Genomic DNA, 17,018 nt, shown 5'->3' on the forward strand with positions numbered 1-17,018 from the left:
GCTGTCTAAGCCTACTACAAGTTCAGGCTCAGCAATGAGAAGTACAAGTTAGAGCAAGGTACACTCTTTATACAGTATAGGTTAGGGTCTTCCTTACTCCAGTACAAGTCAACCTTAATGTATCCTGTGTCTAACCCTAACTAGTGCTATGTTCATGACAGTTATTGTTGTACATTCATAGTAGGCATCCTTCTATCTCTGTACATCAAATACTGTGCAGTTGTACATGAAATGCTGCTAGCTCACTGACCTGTATGCAATTCCATCTTAATGTTATTCAATTTGCTAATTACTGCAATACAGAGGAGTTGCATAGAATGTTACAGTTTGCGAACAAAGTTCTGAGGTCGCACCATCATCTTGGTGGCCTTCAGTGAGTAGTAGTAACCTTTCCAGTGATACCAGCGAACACCAGGTCCTGTGTCATCACCATGATAGTCCTCTGGCTGGAAGTAGGCAGCATTCAGGGCAGAGCTAGCACAATTGTTATACCACCAGCCACCTGAAAACAACTGAGCACAATTATAAATACTGGATCCATCATTGTCTCTATTCCTTGCACTGAATTTCCTACCGTTATGGTGACCCATAGAGTCTCCAGCATCCCCACTGTACCCCCCAATGTTCAGTGTATAATATGCACTCTCATCCCCAATGCTGAATGTACCATATTTAGCATGAGCAAAGTTCCCTTCCCAATCCTGTAACTCCACATACAACTCATAGCTATTCTGGGATGTCAGGGTGTGAATTTTATCCAGTCCAAGCCAGTGTTCCCCCTCGACCCACCCAAACCCAGTTTTGTAGTCTGCCCAGTTTCTATCGAAGTTGAGTCTCCCATCCACCCTCCTTTGTATGACAGTCCAGCCCCCACCATCTGTAGTCATGTCACAGTAGACGTCGAAGTGGTCGGTGGAAGACTCAGGTTTGATGGGGAAGACTCCGTCCTGCAATGTGCCGGTCCAGTAGAGTACAGCATAGAGATCTGCACAGTCCTCAAAGTTAGCAGCACCGGGGGGAGGGGGGTCGTTCCTCTGGCCATCAACATTCGCAGGGGGGTTTACATCTGTAAAATAAATTCAATGTACATTATACTGATATTTGATCATACCTGTACCTGTTCAGGTACATGTACACAGCTCTACTCTCTAAGTTTTTTCACCCAAGGTATGACCGGTTTATATAGCTTCTAAAATGTTACAGTAATATAACACTAACAGTTATACAGAAACCCCCTGTTTCGAGTATTGAATCATGCTGTCACTCAACAAATACATTCAACACTGCTATTATAGAAACAAAATGTATGTTAAATAACATCGTCCATTGAGATCATCATTAAGATGTTGAGATAATATAAATAAATATAAACAAAAATAAATAAAAAAATGTTTTAATTACAATGTATATAGTACACAGCAGAACTATCTTTAATACCTTGAGCAACTTGTGGTTGAGGAATCTGAGCAGAAAACGTGATGCCGCCAGCCGCAAGCAAGATAACAGTCACCAGACTGAAGGTCAGGCCAGTCTGAACAAAGATTATAGAAAAGGGGTCCATCAAGCTTTATTTTATCCACTTGATGCCCAGATTTTACGTTCTGCACATTTCTGAGCGGACTAAATTCATTTCATTTTGTGAGCTTAACTAAAAGTTTTACCAAAAAAAAAAAATGCTAGAATTTGGATGAATGATTGAACAGTTACTGGAACTTAGTTGTGTAAAATAAAATAATCTGAAATAAATAAAGTTTTTTCCCTACCAGGATATGGCCGCTTTCTTTGCTTGCAGCAATTTTTTATCAAGTTTCTTTAAAACAAAACTTCTTCAAACTTCGTCATTCCCAGTTATCAATCTAGTAAGTGAACTACCAATCTTTTCAAAGACTTCATTCTTATTGAAGATAACAGTGAGCTCAGGGTATTACTAAGAACTTACCTTAACCATGGTAGGAAGTGTCACAGCGATCTTTGTTCACACCAGAATGAGCTGCCGTTGTTTCCTCTGACCAGAAGGCAAACCTCCGGCTTTTTAACTGTTTCTCCTGTTTTATCAACTGGGAAGATCAGCTGATGCTGTTGTATGTATCGTTACTAACGCATGGTAAAAATGTTGTGTTTTCAAGTTTGTAGTTTTTATGTTTTAAGTGTAGCATTAGCCTGCACATTTGCCCAAACTTTTCCATCAAAATATGTCAGTTTCCATGTTGGGAAGTTCTGTGCTTTGGTTAAGGGGAAATTTGAATGTCGAGTTTTGCAGTCTCATCTGTCTCTAATGGTTTAGTGTGCAAATATCATCAGTGCACATTCCCTAAAAACTCAATAACAAACACACGTCTCACTGACATACAGACATCCTAAAAAGCAATATAACTACATTGTGTACCAGCCAAGGAATTTTCTTCCTTCTTTAAATTTGTAGTTATGAATTTTACATTACTTTCCAATGAGACTGTGACTTAGCTGTAACATGCTTGTCCATAATATCACCATAGTCCATAATATCGCCACCTTGACAAATAGTGTGCTTAAAGACATTTTTACTGCAACATATCCTAGGTATGTACATCTGAGGTATGCAGGAGTGCATACCAAAAGTATGTTGCAGTAAAAACACCCTGGTGATATTATGGACACACAGATGTTAGGGAAAACACTTTGACCCTCGGTGGCTGGCCATGGGGCAGTTTGACCTCTACATGTATGACCTCAGTGTGTGTGGTGGGGGGGGGGGTCAGTAACCAGCTGTGAATGTTGATATAACTGTTGTGATGTGTACCATTCCGTGCTGTAGGTCGCAGCAAAAACGCTTGACCCGCGGTGGTTGGAGCAGTTTGACCTTCACATGTACGACGACCAGACCAGTGTCCTTGAGATCTCCGTTTGGGACAAGGACGTCGGCAGCAAGGACGACTTCATGGGAAGGTCAGATATTTCAGTTGCCAACCTGTCAGAGATTTACACAATAAGTTAACTATAGCATTATGTGGCAGGACAGAGTGGAGATACTGGTCACCATATTATTATTGAATGTGTTTGAGTAAGAATAAACAGAACAGTAGTTAGTTAGGCTAGACCATGTGAAGGTAAACATTATGCATTTGCTTTGCAGCCTTCCTAAAGACAGTCAGAACTTAACTAAAGTGAACCCTGCCCCCCCCCCAGATGTCAAGTGGACCAGTCGGAGCTTTAGGCAGCACCTTGATAGTTTAACTGTTACATTAATGAGACTGAAGTGAACCCTGTCCCCCCCCAGATGCCAAGTGGACCTGTCGGAGCTGAAGCGAGAAGAGACGCATCACATCGAGAAGGAGCTGGAGGACGGGGCGGGTTCCGTGTCCTTCCTGCTCACCATTACAGGTAAACAAACAAACAAACAAACAAACAAACACATCAACAAACAGGGGCGGGTTCCGTGTCCTTCCTGCTCACCATTACAGGTAAACAAACAAGCAAACAAACAAACAAACACATCAACAAATGGGCGGGTTCCGTGTCCTTCCTGCTCACCATTACAGGTAAACAAACAAACATACAAACATCACAGGTAAACAAACAAACATCACAGGTAAACAAACAAACAAACCAACAAACACATAAACAAATGGGTGGGTTCCGTGTCTTTCCTGCTCACCATTACAGGTAAACAAACAAACAAACAAACACATCAACAAATGGGTGGGTTCCGTGTCCTTCCTGCTCACCATCACAGGTAAACAAACAAATATTACAGGTAAACAAACATTACAGGTAAACAAACAAAAAAACAAACAAACACATCAACAAACAGGCGGGTTCCGTGTCCTTCCTGCTCACCATTACAGGTAAACAAACAAACATACAAACATTACAGGTAAACAAACAAACAAACATTACAGGCAAACAACAAACAAACAAACAAACAAACAAGCAGGGGCAGGTTCCGTGTCCTTCCTGATCACCATCACAGGTAAACAAACAAACAAACATTACAGGTAAACAAACAACAAACAGGTGTCATAAAAATTATGCTATAAACAATGACAAAAACAGTCCCCACCCCTTTATGTAACTCTTACATTTTTACCGTATTTCATTTTCCCTGCACCACCCTTTGCAGCCATGCATGTAGTTAATGTACAGCTGCTAGATTTCACTATGGAAGGTTCACTAAAACCTCCATCCAGCTGCCATTTTAAACATGACGACAGCATATCGCAGAACTTACTGCACCTGTGTGTAACCACAGTTTCTGTTGGATTTTTGGTCAACATTGAATCAGAATTTTCTCTGTTGCATAAGATATTGTTACCAAAAGCTAAAGATATGATTATATCATCCTTATATACAATACTTTCTGTAGACGTTCTATGCACATTAATTACGTTTCAGATTTTGCACTGGGGCAGTACATTCTGCCGATGTGCTTATAACAACCATAAATATCAGATCAGAAATCCGACCTGGCCCAGAACGCTGCAGGACAAATAAATCATTTATCCTAAAACTTCCTTACGGTCTAAGGTGACCCCGTAACCTCCTAACCTCAATCACGGGTGTGAACATCAATGATTTTTTAATGCTCATATTCACATTTCGGCTAACCCTAATAAACGGCACGTAATGCGTCAGCATTCATGAATGCAAAGTTCACAAAAGGGTAAAGGTAGTCATATAGCCTTTTTGAAGCGGTAGGGGAAGTGGGTTGTTATTTGACTGTGTCTAGAGCAGGGTATAGAAAGGCGGAGCCCATCCCTCTCCTTCCACTGCCTTTTACCTCACCAACAGAAGTCAGGTTCCCATTTTACACCTGGGTGGAGTGAGGAAAGTCATGTTAAGTGCCAGATCTTTATCAGTATGTCTGCTAGCCTAGACAATCATTTTGCTTGATGCCACAGAAAATAGAGTAACAGAAAAGCACAAACAGCCACGAGGACAATGTTCCCTCCAGTTCCCCAGTCACACAAGTTTGGGCAGATAATTTAATTTTTGTCTCCTGATTTATTTATTCCCATTTCACACATTTTTAGCCCACATTTAGATTGCCGTATGGTACCATTTCTACATTTTGTCAGTCATAATCACATTCTTGAGTCCTTGCTTAGAATCAGACACATCCCAAAACTCATCTTTTATTATAACAGTGGTTTGTTTGGGGTTATCACTTGCACGAACTTTGTTTTCACACAGTTCATACTCATATTTTTTTGCATTTATTTTGTATTTTGTAATTTATGTTTTGTATTGATTATTTTCTTGCATGTTAATATTTTAATGTTGAAATTTTTGTTTATACCATACATGTACTAGAATGGGCACCTCATGTAATTAACATCTTTATTTCTAAACTAATTTTTGTGCTTGGAGTTGATCAAGGTGCTTTGTGTGATTCCTGCATTTTTTGTAAGAAAAACCAGGTCACTTCATTCTAGACTGAGTTGAACAAAATAATGTACAATGTACAGAGAGAGGAGCAACAGGTTTTGGACTCAGAATTTCAAATGATTGTATCATGATATTATGTATTGAGAAACAGTAAATTTATTTCAAAATGCTGTGTTTCTGATAATTGTCACTGTAGTATTCTTTGGAAAAAGCAAATGAAAACATGAAGAAAATCATTTTTTAACAGATCATGTTTGGTCAATCTGTGATCCTCCCATTGCACCTTGGTCAGCTCTGAGCCTCACCACTATAGATGGTCACCACCTTGTTTCACCTAACATGTTTTTGTTTTGTTCTGTATGTTCTGTTCTGGGCTGTTGGTGCATATTGGTGGTGCTGTTACTGCATGTTGGTGTTGGTTGTACTGGGTTGTACCTTGCTGTACTGTGCTGTACTCGGCTGTACTTGGTTGTGGCTGTACTGGACTGTACCGTGCTGTACTGGGTTGTGGCTGTACTGGGCTGTACTTGGCTGTACTCGGCTGTACACGGCTGTAGGGCATGCGAGCCATGCACACTCCCCTCCATGCTGGGCTGATGGTGCCTTCACACACTTAGGTAACACCTGCACAGACACACGTACTGTAGTTCCATCTTAGCTAACAGTTAAACACTTACTAAATAGGTGATAGTTATACACTCAACACATCCTCTACTGATGGGCCTCAAACTTGTAGTGCACAATAGAAAACACGTCGGCAGAATGTACTGTGCCTGCACGAAACACTGTGTAATGCACAAAACACTGTAATGTATTGAGCACAGCATTTCCGGTAAATGTACTGTGCAAAAAGTTGTAAATGTATAATGTGCACAGCACTTCAGACACATTTACTGTGTAGAAACATGTAAACTACAACGATATCATTGTACTGTGCGATACAAGCAGCAGTCTGTCATGAGAGGATGGGAAACAGTGCCATAGGCTGGAGTAGAAGAGTTGGTCAGCTGTGATTGTGTAAGGGGCCCAGCATGTGACACTTGTTGGTGTGTGCTCTAAACCTCTCCACAGCTAGAGACAGGGGGCTGCTTTAAAAAAATGGTTACTGTACATGATGTAGAACCATTATCACTTGGCTGTAAACACCATTTAACACAAAGACTTAGTATCATTAGACAGTGTAATCTCTTATGACTTATACTTTCTGCCAACATAGAACCATAGATCCTGCTTTGCTTTGAGATATTTCCTGGACGTGCAGTTTTGTCTGACAGCGCCACCTTTCTGTGTGTGTAGGTAGTGCAGGCAACGAGACCATCACAGATCTGGCCAACTACATGCCTGATCCCAGGGAGAGGCTAGAAGTCCAGAGGAGATATGTGAGTACTACTTAGTGTGTTACGCCGAAAGGCGGTTATACCGGCTATACAGATACAGATACAGAGACATGTATTTAAACTAAGTACTAATCAGGGCTGGAAATACTGGGTGCATGTGCAGCTTAGTGCACCCAAATTTGGAGCTGTGCACCCAATTTTTTCTGTGGGTGCACCAGTGCACCCAAATATTTTCGTAGGTTTAACATATGTAAAAGATGTTAAATGTATAGTACTTAGGGACTGTACGATATTTACCGGGGAGGGGGGCCGGTCGTCCGGGGGTAGCGTAAAAAAATTTCCTAGGCCCTCCCCCCAGGTGAAAAAAAATTTTCCTAGGCCCTCCCCCCGGCTCAAAAAATTTTTCCTAGGCCCTCCCCCGGCGTGAATCATAGAGAGTGAAATTTTGTATGGGGAGGACGAGATTTTGATTGAAAATTTACCCCGCATGAAGCGCCGAAGGCGCGAGCCATCGCACCGCAGGCGCCACTAGAGCCCGAGTAGGCCGTGTTTTTTTTGGGGGGGGGGCATGTCCCCCCCGGAAAAATTTTGAATTTCAACCCATGTTTTGCATGTTGAGGGGCAAATTTGGCAGCACAAATTTCGCTGGTACATCGAGCTATAAATTAAAAGTCAGTAACGTTATGGTCAGTCAGTGTAATCGAAATAATCCTCTATCTAGCCTACCTTTCGTCCACGAACTTCTTCCGCGTCAATTTTATTACAAACAGGGAAACAATATTGCCAAGTTACGTGTTGTTTTCAATTAACTTTGGAGGAACATAGATATAAATGTTAAAATAGTCCTTGGTTTAAAAAAATACCAAATTAATCCGTCGACATCCGATATCCACGCCGAGAAGTTCGAGCAAGTTGCGAGGCGGGACCAGCGGGACCTTTGCCGACGCACGCACGCACACCTCTGGGAAGGGTGCGTTGAACGGCGAAAATTAATTTTCAAAATCTTCAGACAAGCCTTCCCTACATTTTTGATCGGTATCGTTTCGATTGCCGCGATTGACGCGATTTTAGTCCATGTAATTTGGCTGTGTAGTCCAGTTTCGCCGATTCTGGCGAAAATGCAAGATTTTGAAGGGGACTGTGGGAGATTTGGGCGAATACATTATAATAATAGGGATGGATATTATTGGAACGTAAAATTCTGCCGATTCCAATGACTGGAAAATCGCTACGATATGTTGGGTCAGACGTTTAATCATGTTTTGAAACTGTATTAAAACGTTGTAGAGTTAAAGGGATCTTGGAAAATTTTTTACCTAGGCCCTCCCCCAAATTAAAATATTTTTTCCTAGGCCCTCCCCCCGGCTCAAATTTTTTTTCCTAGGCCCTCCCCCCTCAGACGACCGGCCCTCCCCCCCGGTAAATATCGTACAGTCCCTTACAGCGTACTCTTTAACATCTAAGTGTCAGAAAAAAATAATACAATCATTGTGTACTTTTCGTGAAATGAAACTTTATAGTTTTTGCAGACTTTCTAGTTCTTATTGTATCTTATATGGTGCACCTAATATTTTTTAGTGCACCCAATTTTTTAGGTTGGGTGCACCTATTCCCAAAAGTGAATTTTATGCCCTGTGTACTTATCTAACATGTACTAACAGGAACTGTACAGTAACACTTATAACTTTGGATGACAAAAAACTACTGGAAGTTGAATTTGTTTTTCCTGAACATGATACAGCTTAATCTGACATTGTATTAAAACACGCAATTCAGCCTATGACTGCTATCATTTGTTTTGATGAATAAACCTTTCATCATTATTATTATTATTACAGCACATTCCTGGCTTTCCAGTAACTCAAAAACTTTCTGCACTCAATCAGATCTAGAACATCATTAATTTTACCCCATATTTGGTACTGAACAGTCTTACAGTAACATTCTGGTCACCATAGCTAGAATGCCTGTCCTTGGTGCTGAACGCCATCCAAGCATAGCATGCGTTCCTTACTACAAAATATCATCAATAGGTCAGTAAGTAGTGAACTAAGTAATAGTAGTACAGTAAAATAGTTGAGTATTAAGTAATGTAACAGACGAGTATAACAGTAAGTACAGTTACTGACGATGTAAGTAAATTAACAGTTTGATCAGACTTTCTGCTTCTGTCTGTCCAGTCTTTACTCAGGTCTCTCAGGAACTTGAGTGACGTAGGACTGTTGCAGGTCAAAGGTAAACTATCACCCATTCTTTCCTTCTTCCTTGAGTTTCACAGTGGCATTGTTAGGTTGTTCCTACTTTGTTTTATGCAAAAAGGTAAAGTTTATGGTTTGCAAACATTTGCAAAACGAATGCATAATGTTTACCTTCGCATATGGTCTGCTCTGTTAATTCTTACTCAAAAGCATTCATAAATATTGTCAGACAGGAATCTAAATCCCTCTGCTCTAAAGTTGCAACATGATTTAACCCAACAGTAGTCACCATGGTGATAGACGTCTGGTTCAGGTCATTGACCTTATTGGTTTGGAGAAGAAGATCGAGGAAGAAGAGGAAACAGAGCAAAAACAATACGTTATGTTTTCCCTCTGTAAACATAAACATGCCCAGCATTAAACCTTTTAACAATCATGAAAAAAATGTAGTTTTTAATCCATTAAACTGGAGTATTTATTTCCCTTCACCAATGGAAACTGATTGATTTGTTTCCCTGTGTGCCTGACAGTCATCAAGGCTACAGGGTTGCTGCTATTAGTCCATAGAGTCTGTTTCACATAACTGGTAAATCACCTTTAGCTGTAACACACGAGTTTTGTATATTTTAAGGACTTGTACAAGCCTTTAAGGCTTCATCTTCTCCTGCACATTGTTTTTAATTTAATTTACTTCACCTTGTATCTTGTTTTTTGTGGGAAATAAATAAATGAAAAAAATAGTATGTTGTGGATAATTTTCCTTAAATACCAGTGTATACTGACTTATTCCACTACTTTGTTTCCCTGTGTTCCACAGTCATCAAGGCCACAGGTCTGCTGGCGGCAGATTTCGGCGGGAAAAGTGACCCGTTCTGTGTGCTGGAGCTGACCAACGCCAGACTACAGACTCAAACTATCTACAAAACTCTCAACCCCGAGTGGGGGAAGGTCTTCACATTGTAAGTTTGCTGTAAGGTCTTCACATTGTAAGTTTGCTGTAAGGTCTTCACATTGTAAGTTTGCTGTAAGGTCTTCACATTGTAAGTTTGCTGTAAGGTCTTCACATTGTAAGTTTGCTGTAAGGTCTTCACATTGTAAGTTTGCTGTAAGGTCTTCACATTGTAAGTTTGCTGTAAGGTCTTCACATTGTAAGTTTGCTTCCTGAGGGGGGAAAGGTCTTCACATTGTAAGACATGAAGCTTAATACTACTTCTAATAGTAATAGACTAAGTAAAGGTGTTGAACTTCACATTGTAAGTTTCCTTCCTGAGGGGGGAAGGTCTTCACATTGTACATGTAAGACTTGAAGGGGACTCATTTAGAATCCCACACACCGTCAATGCTGCCACCAAAGGGTTCGGACTACCACGACAGAACCACCAGAAACAGAGACAAATATAGACCAATCAAATGTAGGACTGACCGACTCAGGAACTCCCCAATAGCGTACATTGTTCGCCTTTTAAATACTTATAATCAAATAGTTAATGTTTTTAAGGATTAAGCTTTTAATATCGTCTGATAATCGTATTATTGTATAAATGCTAGATTTTATTCATCAACGTTATTTCTTTTTATACTTATGTATATGATAATTGACCCATTGTTTTATTTTGAGCTCTGAAAATATTTGTAATCGGAATCCGCAATTCAGCCTGCGGGCTGCGATGGGTTTGTATGTCAATAAACCATTCATCATCATCATCATCAAGCTTAGTAGTAATACTACCCCAAATTTGGTTGGTCATTTCACAAAATGGTTTTTTGGTCGTGGTTTATTGGACATCATAGTGCTTATGTTGAGAACATGTCAACAATCACAGCGATGGTGTAGTCTTCTAGTTACAAGCAAAGCTTATAAATGTAAACAAGTCTTGCATGGGTAAAACATTGTTGCTTCACACACATTCTTTTCCCCTTGACCTACCTGTCGAGTGAGATGTTGTTCTTCTGCAGTCAAGTTAAAGCAATACTATTAGTTATAGGACTGTTGTTTTGCTTAGTTAAGACCATGTTTTTTTGTGCAGCCAAGTTAAAGCTTAGTTAGGACAGTTGTTTTGCTGTTTTCTACTGTAGCCAAGTTAAAAAGTTTAGTTTGGACTGATGTTTTGCTATTTTTTCTGCAACCAAGTTAAAGTTTAGTTTAGGATGTTGTTTTTCTGCAGCCAAGTAAAAGTTTTGTTAGGACGGTGTTGTTTTTCTTAGTTAAGACAGTTATTTTGCTGTTTTTTTCTGCAGCCAAGTTGAATTTTAGTTTAGGATGTTGTTTTGCTGATTTCAGACAGTTGACATAAAGTAAAAGCTTATTTACATCGTAGGATGGTTGTTTTGCTGTTTTTTGTGCAGCCAAGTAAAAGACATCCACTCCATCCTGGAGGTGAGTGTTTACGACGAGGACAGGAACAAGTCAGCAGAGTTCCTGGGCAAGGTCGCCATTCCACTTCTCAGAGTAAGTTATAATGACTCTTACTCTTAAAACTTCACCACTTCTCAGAGTAAGCACAAATTATTCTTCCTCTTATAAAACTTCACCACTACTCAGAGTAAGCACAAATTATTCTTCCTCTTATAAAACTTCACCACTACTCAGAGTAAGCACAGCTCTTCCTACATAAACTTAAACATCAGAGGAATGTGTTGTATGTTGTAACCTGTAATTCCTTCTCTTAAAACTTATAAAAACAAACATTACAGGAATCTGTTATAGAGATGATGTGTTTCTGTGTTGAGGGCAAGTAACATCCGTGTCCATAATATCACCAGGGTCCATAATATCGCCACCTTGAGAAATAGTGTGCTTAAAGATATTTTTACTGCCACATACCCTAGTTATGTACATTTGAGGTGTGAAGGAGTGCATACCAAAAGTATGTTGCAGTAAAATATCTTTTATCACACTATTTCTCAAGGTGGTGATATTATGGACCCTGGTGATATTATGGACAGAGATGTGTTAACTGTTCATCCGTATTATGATGGGGTGAGCAGTCAGTCACCAGAGGGTTAGACAAAAAAAGGCATTGTTCAGGTGCAAACAATACATTTTGACAAAGTATCTTCCATTCAACAGTAGTATCTATCTCTCACTAATAGACTTAGTTCCTCCTGTGCATAGCACATTGGGCAGTAAATTCCCATCTATCTCAGAGTCTATACTCACTCACACACTCACTCTACAATGTACTAAATATGAGTACTTGAGTTTTACTGGTAGTTCCTGCCCTTGCCAGATTAAGAATGGAGAGAGGAAAGCGTTCTACCTGAAGGACAAGAAGCTGAGGAGAAGAACAAAGGGGTCCATCGTGCTGGAGATGGAGGTTATCTACAACTCTGTAAGTCATCTACAACTCTGTAAGCAACTTTCTCTCACACACCTCCCACTCTACAACTCTGTAAGCAACTTTCTCTCACACACCTCTCACTCTACAACTCGGTAAGTCATGTACAACTCTGTAAGTCACCTACAACTCTGTAAGCAACTTTTCTCTCACACACCTCTCACTCTACAACTCTGTAAGTCACCTACAACTCTGTAAGCAACTTTTCTCTCACACACCTCTCACTCTACAACTCTGTAAGTCACCTACAACTCTGTAAGCAACTTTTCTCTCACACACCTCTCACTCTACAACTCTGTAAGCAACTTTTCTCTCACACACCTTTCACTCTACAACTCTGTTAGTCATCTACAACTCTGTAAGCAACTTTCTCTCACACACCTCTCACTCTACAACTCTGTAAGCAACTTTTCTCTCAAACCGCTCTCATTCTACAACTCTGTAAGTCACCTACAACTCTGTAAGTCACCTACAACGCTGTAAGCAACTTTTCTCTCACACACCTCCCACTCTACAACTCTGTAAGTCATCTACAACGCTGTAAGCAACTTTTCTCTCAAACCGATCTCACAATAACATTGTAGAAGTTATCTACAACTCTGTAAGCTACTTTTCTCTGAAACCACTTGCACAAGAGCACAGTAGAACTGGTAACCAGGATATGAAGAAACTTGTAATTTTTAAAAATACTTTTCTTCTCACCAATCGTCAAACAACCTGTTAAATATAGAAATTGAATATTTTTATAATTTAAGTTCTACTATTGTCGCATGCATACTATCCAGCACAGGAAAATAATGCAATGTAAAACATAATGTATGACTTAAGCTGTGTTGTAACCTCTAACCTTTGACCCGTATGTAACATCTAACCTATGACCTATATGTAACCTCTAACCTATGACCTGTATGTAACCACCTAACCTATGACCTGTATATAACATCTAACCTTTGACCTACATGTAACATCTAACCTTTGACCTATATGTAACATCTAACCTATTGACCTGTATGTAACCTCTCCCCTATGACCTTACAGATCAAGGCCAGCTGGAGGACGTTTAACCCAAAGGAGGTGAAATATCTGCAGATGGAGCAGAAGTTCAAACGACAGGTGAGTCCATCCGAGGTTTTTGTTGGAGTAGAATTTTGGCGGAGCAAAGGCCACTGTAGTCCGGTTGCCAAACCCCCGATTTTTGGAGAACCTTGCAATGCGGTCCATACAAAGTTTTTTTGTTGTTTCTATATCTCTGAGGTGTGCTCTTTCAGAATCTGAATGATGCCACTCTGTCATCCTTGGGCAATTCGCACAATATGCAAATTAAGGTGGCCATTACTGAAAATCCAGTTTTCGTCAAAATCTCAGTAACTACTCATGGTATCAGAATAATTTTGGTGTCTATCCCCATCTTTTGAGGGATAACGAATTAAATCAAGCCATTTCAGTAAAGATAGAACCACTATTTTTTGCTAAATATGCAAATTTGGGCCGCGCAATATGCAAATTAGGGCGGCCATTACTGAAAATCTGTTTTTCGTCAATATCTCAGTACTACTCATGGTATCAGAATAATTTTGGTGTCTATCCCCATGTTTTGAGGGATAACGAATTAAATTAAGCCATTTCAGTAAAGATAGAACCATTATTTTTTGCTACATATGCAAATTTGGGCCTTGTCTGTTATTGACATACCTGGCTGCCAGCAAGGAGGGGTCCTAATTCCGACCCATGTTCCATGCAAACGCACATGCCTTGGTATAGTTTATCTGACCCAAAACCTGTTCAATATTGAAAGACAATTCTAAGTTTACTTAAGTCTAGATGGCAGACGTCTTCTAGCATGAAACGCTGCTTGCGTTGAACCTAGCCGCCGGGTCACGCACAGACACCTGTCCAAGATTATGAAGTCACGTGTGTTGTTCTGTGCTAGAATTGTTCAGAAGAAGGTAGTTATAGACAATATAGAGGGTACTGTGCTGTTCTCGACATAGCTACATCATCAGTCAGTCATAGTGACCATACACGGGTCTGCGCATCAACCAGCAGGGCCGAACCCACCATACCAGCCACAGGCGTACCAGTCTGGGACCTGCCAGGATCGCCCCTTGACCCAGCCAGGGACCCTGTAGCTACCCGGCCGGAATGCAAGAGCTAGTCGGCACCCTATTGCATCCCGCACAGGTCTGACAGAAGACTGACTGTGCACCGGACGGGTCCCCAACAGAAACCGGTCGTCAAGGGGACCAAAATTTTGTGAATTTTACATAGAAGCCGCCTCAGCGCCCCGACAGGGAGCCGTAAAGGAAAATTCAATTGTGACCCTGACAGCCGGCGTACGCTCGGCTTCATGACGCCGGCCGGCGTCTACACCGAGAACATGCCGAGCAGGTCCCGTTTCAAATGTGACTCCAGCTGAACTACTGATCCGTTCTTCCAGTCCTCCAGCACTTCCCTGTGATCGCCGTTGAATGCCTGCTTTATTCCAGGGAAGGCGTACTAGGGAAGACGGCTATGGTTCTATTAAAGCGTTTGCGATGTACGGCGATCAGAAAAGCGTCCATCTCACAACACAGTCACCCTCGGCTTTTAGCATCTCTGAAGTGATGCCATTCATGCCTGGTGACTGACTTCAGCTTCGGAGATGTCCTCGATCTCAACAGGTAATGGGTGTAGGTGTTCATCAAAGACTAATGCTACTGAGGTAGTGCTTGAGCGGTTTAAGACTTTTTGAAAAGTATTCTGCCCACCTGGCAAGCTTGTCCTCCCCTAAGACAGTGGTAGGGTCCCATCCTTCGCCTTAATTAGGACTGTGCGCTTTTGAGCGGCCGCCGGTCATCTTTTTGGAGATCTCTTAAGCTTTGGTCCTAATTGTAAAAAAAAGTCCCTGGCGGGTAGTTCCCGGGCTGTTTTTGACACTTTCAGGCGTGGGACACCCCGCGGCTACCGGGCTATTTTTTTGGCCTGTCCGGGAATCAAGAAGAATTCAACTCTGACTTAAATTCTACACGGGCCACGCTGACATAAAATTCAGGATGTCAAGTTAGCGCTTTATTCTGCCTGTACACAGACGCTGGTAAGGCACAGGTGTGGGCTTATGAAGGGTCTAATATTTTTTTAACAGATTGTATCATTTATTAACATTCCTATCAGTGTTCAGAGGTACAGGCGCCCATGCTATATACTGGTTAGTTTTTGCATAATTTGCATTAAATGTTGGTGTGATTAATACTGGGATGGTTTATTCTGATTATCTAGCCTTCAAAACATGTGTATAGTACAAATGTATGTGTATTGTATCAAAATTATTGTTGATACCATGAGATTTATTGAGATATTGACAAAAAACAGATTTTCAGTAATGGTGGCCTAAATTTGCATATTAAGCACAAAAATATCTATTTGATCTCCACTGAAATGGCCTTATGCTCAATAGTTATTAAAAAAACATGGGGAAAGACACCAAAGATATTATAATACCATATGTAGTTACTGAGATATTGACGGAAAACAGATTTTTAGTAATGGCTACCTTGATTTGCCTATTGTGCGGCTTTAATTTGCATATTTCAGCACAAAAAACTGGTTTGATCTTTACTGAAATGGCTTAATTCCATTCGTTATCCCTCAAAACATGGGGATAGACACCAAAATTATTCTGATACCATGAGTTACTGAGAAATTGACGAAAAACAGATTTTCAGTAATGGCCGCCCTAATTTGCATATTGCGCGGCCCAAATTTGCATATTTAGCAAAAATAGTGGTTCTAACTTTACTGAAATGGCTTGATTTAATTCGTTATCCCTCAAAAGATGGGGATAGACACGAAAATTATTCTGATATCATGAGTAGTTACTGAGATTTTGACGAAAACTGGATTTTCAGTAATGGCCACCTTAATTTGCATATTGTGCGAATTGCCCAAGGATGACAGAGTGGCATCATTCAGATTCTGAAAGAGCACACCTCAGAGATATAGAAACAACAAAAAAACTTTGTATGGACCGCATTGCACGCTTATCGGTCTCTGCCACCAGACTACTGACGATCTTCCTCCATCCAGCTGTTCTGGGCTTCTCTCTCGACATCCTCCCAGCGCATTCCCAGTTCAGACAGCTCCTTCTCCGTGTCTCGCCTTCAGGAGTTTCTGGGACGGCCCCTCCTTCTTCTACCCCTGGGGTTCCAGTTCTTAACAGTTCTTCGTTTTGTTGGAGTAGCCTGGATGTTATTCTGTCTTGGTGCTGTGCTACCTACCATTCATGGGGAACACAAGCACATCGGCAGAGCGTACTGCGCCTGGGCGAAACCCTGATTTTTCACAGTTTTCTTTGAAGTTTGGTCAACGTTGTATCAGAATTTTGCCTGTTGCAGACAGTATCTTTTCCAACCCAACTACAGAAGGAGTGTTAACCGTATGTGCACGAATACGAAATGTTCTGCCAAAGTGCTATGCTCAATACATTACGGATTTCGCGCAGGTGCAGTACGTTCTGCCGACATGCTGGCAACACATGTATAAATACTTAATGAAACCTTAATGATCCTGCCCTGCCAAAGATGCACCAAATTTTTGTCGTATCAGGTGAAGTTTGATGAAGATAGGTGGCTACGCCAGCTGAGACAACACCGAAAGGTCATGGTCTGATTTCTTGCATTCTGGTGAAGACATTTTTCCTTGTGAAATTAACACATTTTCCCCGCTCCTCCCAGGTGTAATAAATAAACTGGAAAACCTGACTTCAGTGGGGACTCCTGGTATAAGGCAGTGGAAGGAGAGGGATG

At 40.9% G+C, this 17,018-nt stretch overlaps 2 protein-coding genes across 2 annotated transcripts in view; one reads left to right on the plus strand and one right to left on the minus strand.

Moving 5' to 3' along the window:
• The window catches only part of LOC109463492 (multiple C2 and transmembrane domain-containing protein 1-like), a 52,317-nt gene that overhangs the window by 26,405 nt on the left and 8,894 nt on the right, over positions 1-17,018 (plus strand). Inside the window, exons 5-12 of the mRNA XM_019760327.1 lie at positions 2,795-2,925; positions 3,257-3,360; positions 6,661-6,743; positions 8,882-8,936; positions 9,717-9,858; positions 11,246-11,348; positions 12,130-12,231; positions 13,276-13,350. Of these exons, the coding sequence (XP_019615886.1) occupies positions 2,795-2,925; positions 3,257-3,360; positions 6,661-6,743; positions 8,882-8,936; positions 9,717-9,858; positions 11,246-11,348; positions 12,130-12,231; positions 13,276-13,350 (795 nt within the window). The remainder of the gene's footprint in view (positions 1-2,794; positions 2,926-3,256; positions 3,361-6,660; positions 6,744-8,881; positions 8,937-9,716; positions 9,859-11,245; positions 11,349-12,129; positions 12,232-13,275; positions 13,351-17,018) is intronic.
• On the minus strand, positions 321-2,021 carry LOC109463530 (microfibril-associated glycoprotein 4-like). The gene is made up of 3 exons (XM_019760370.1): positions 1,940-2,021; positions 1,438-1,531; positions 321-1,066 (listed from the first exon to the last, which is right to left on the minus strand). The coding sequence occupies exons 1-3, from the start codon at positions 1,946-1,948 to the stop codon at positions 321-323; spliced, it is 849 nt and encodes a 282-aa protein (XP_019615929.1). The 5' UTR covers positions 1,949-2,021.

The sequence above is a fragment of the Branchiostoma belcheri genome, unplaced genomic scaffold (genome assembly GCF_001625305.1).
Source record: "Branchiostoma belcheri isolate BF01 breed outbred unplaced genomic scaffold, Haploidv18h27 scaffold127, whole genome shotgun sequence".
NCBI lineage: Eukaryota > Metazoa > Chordata > Leptocardii > Amphioxiformes > Branchiostomatidae > Branchiostoma > Branchiostoma belcheri.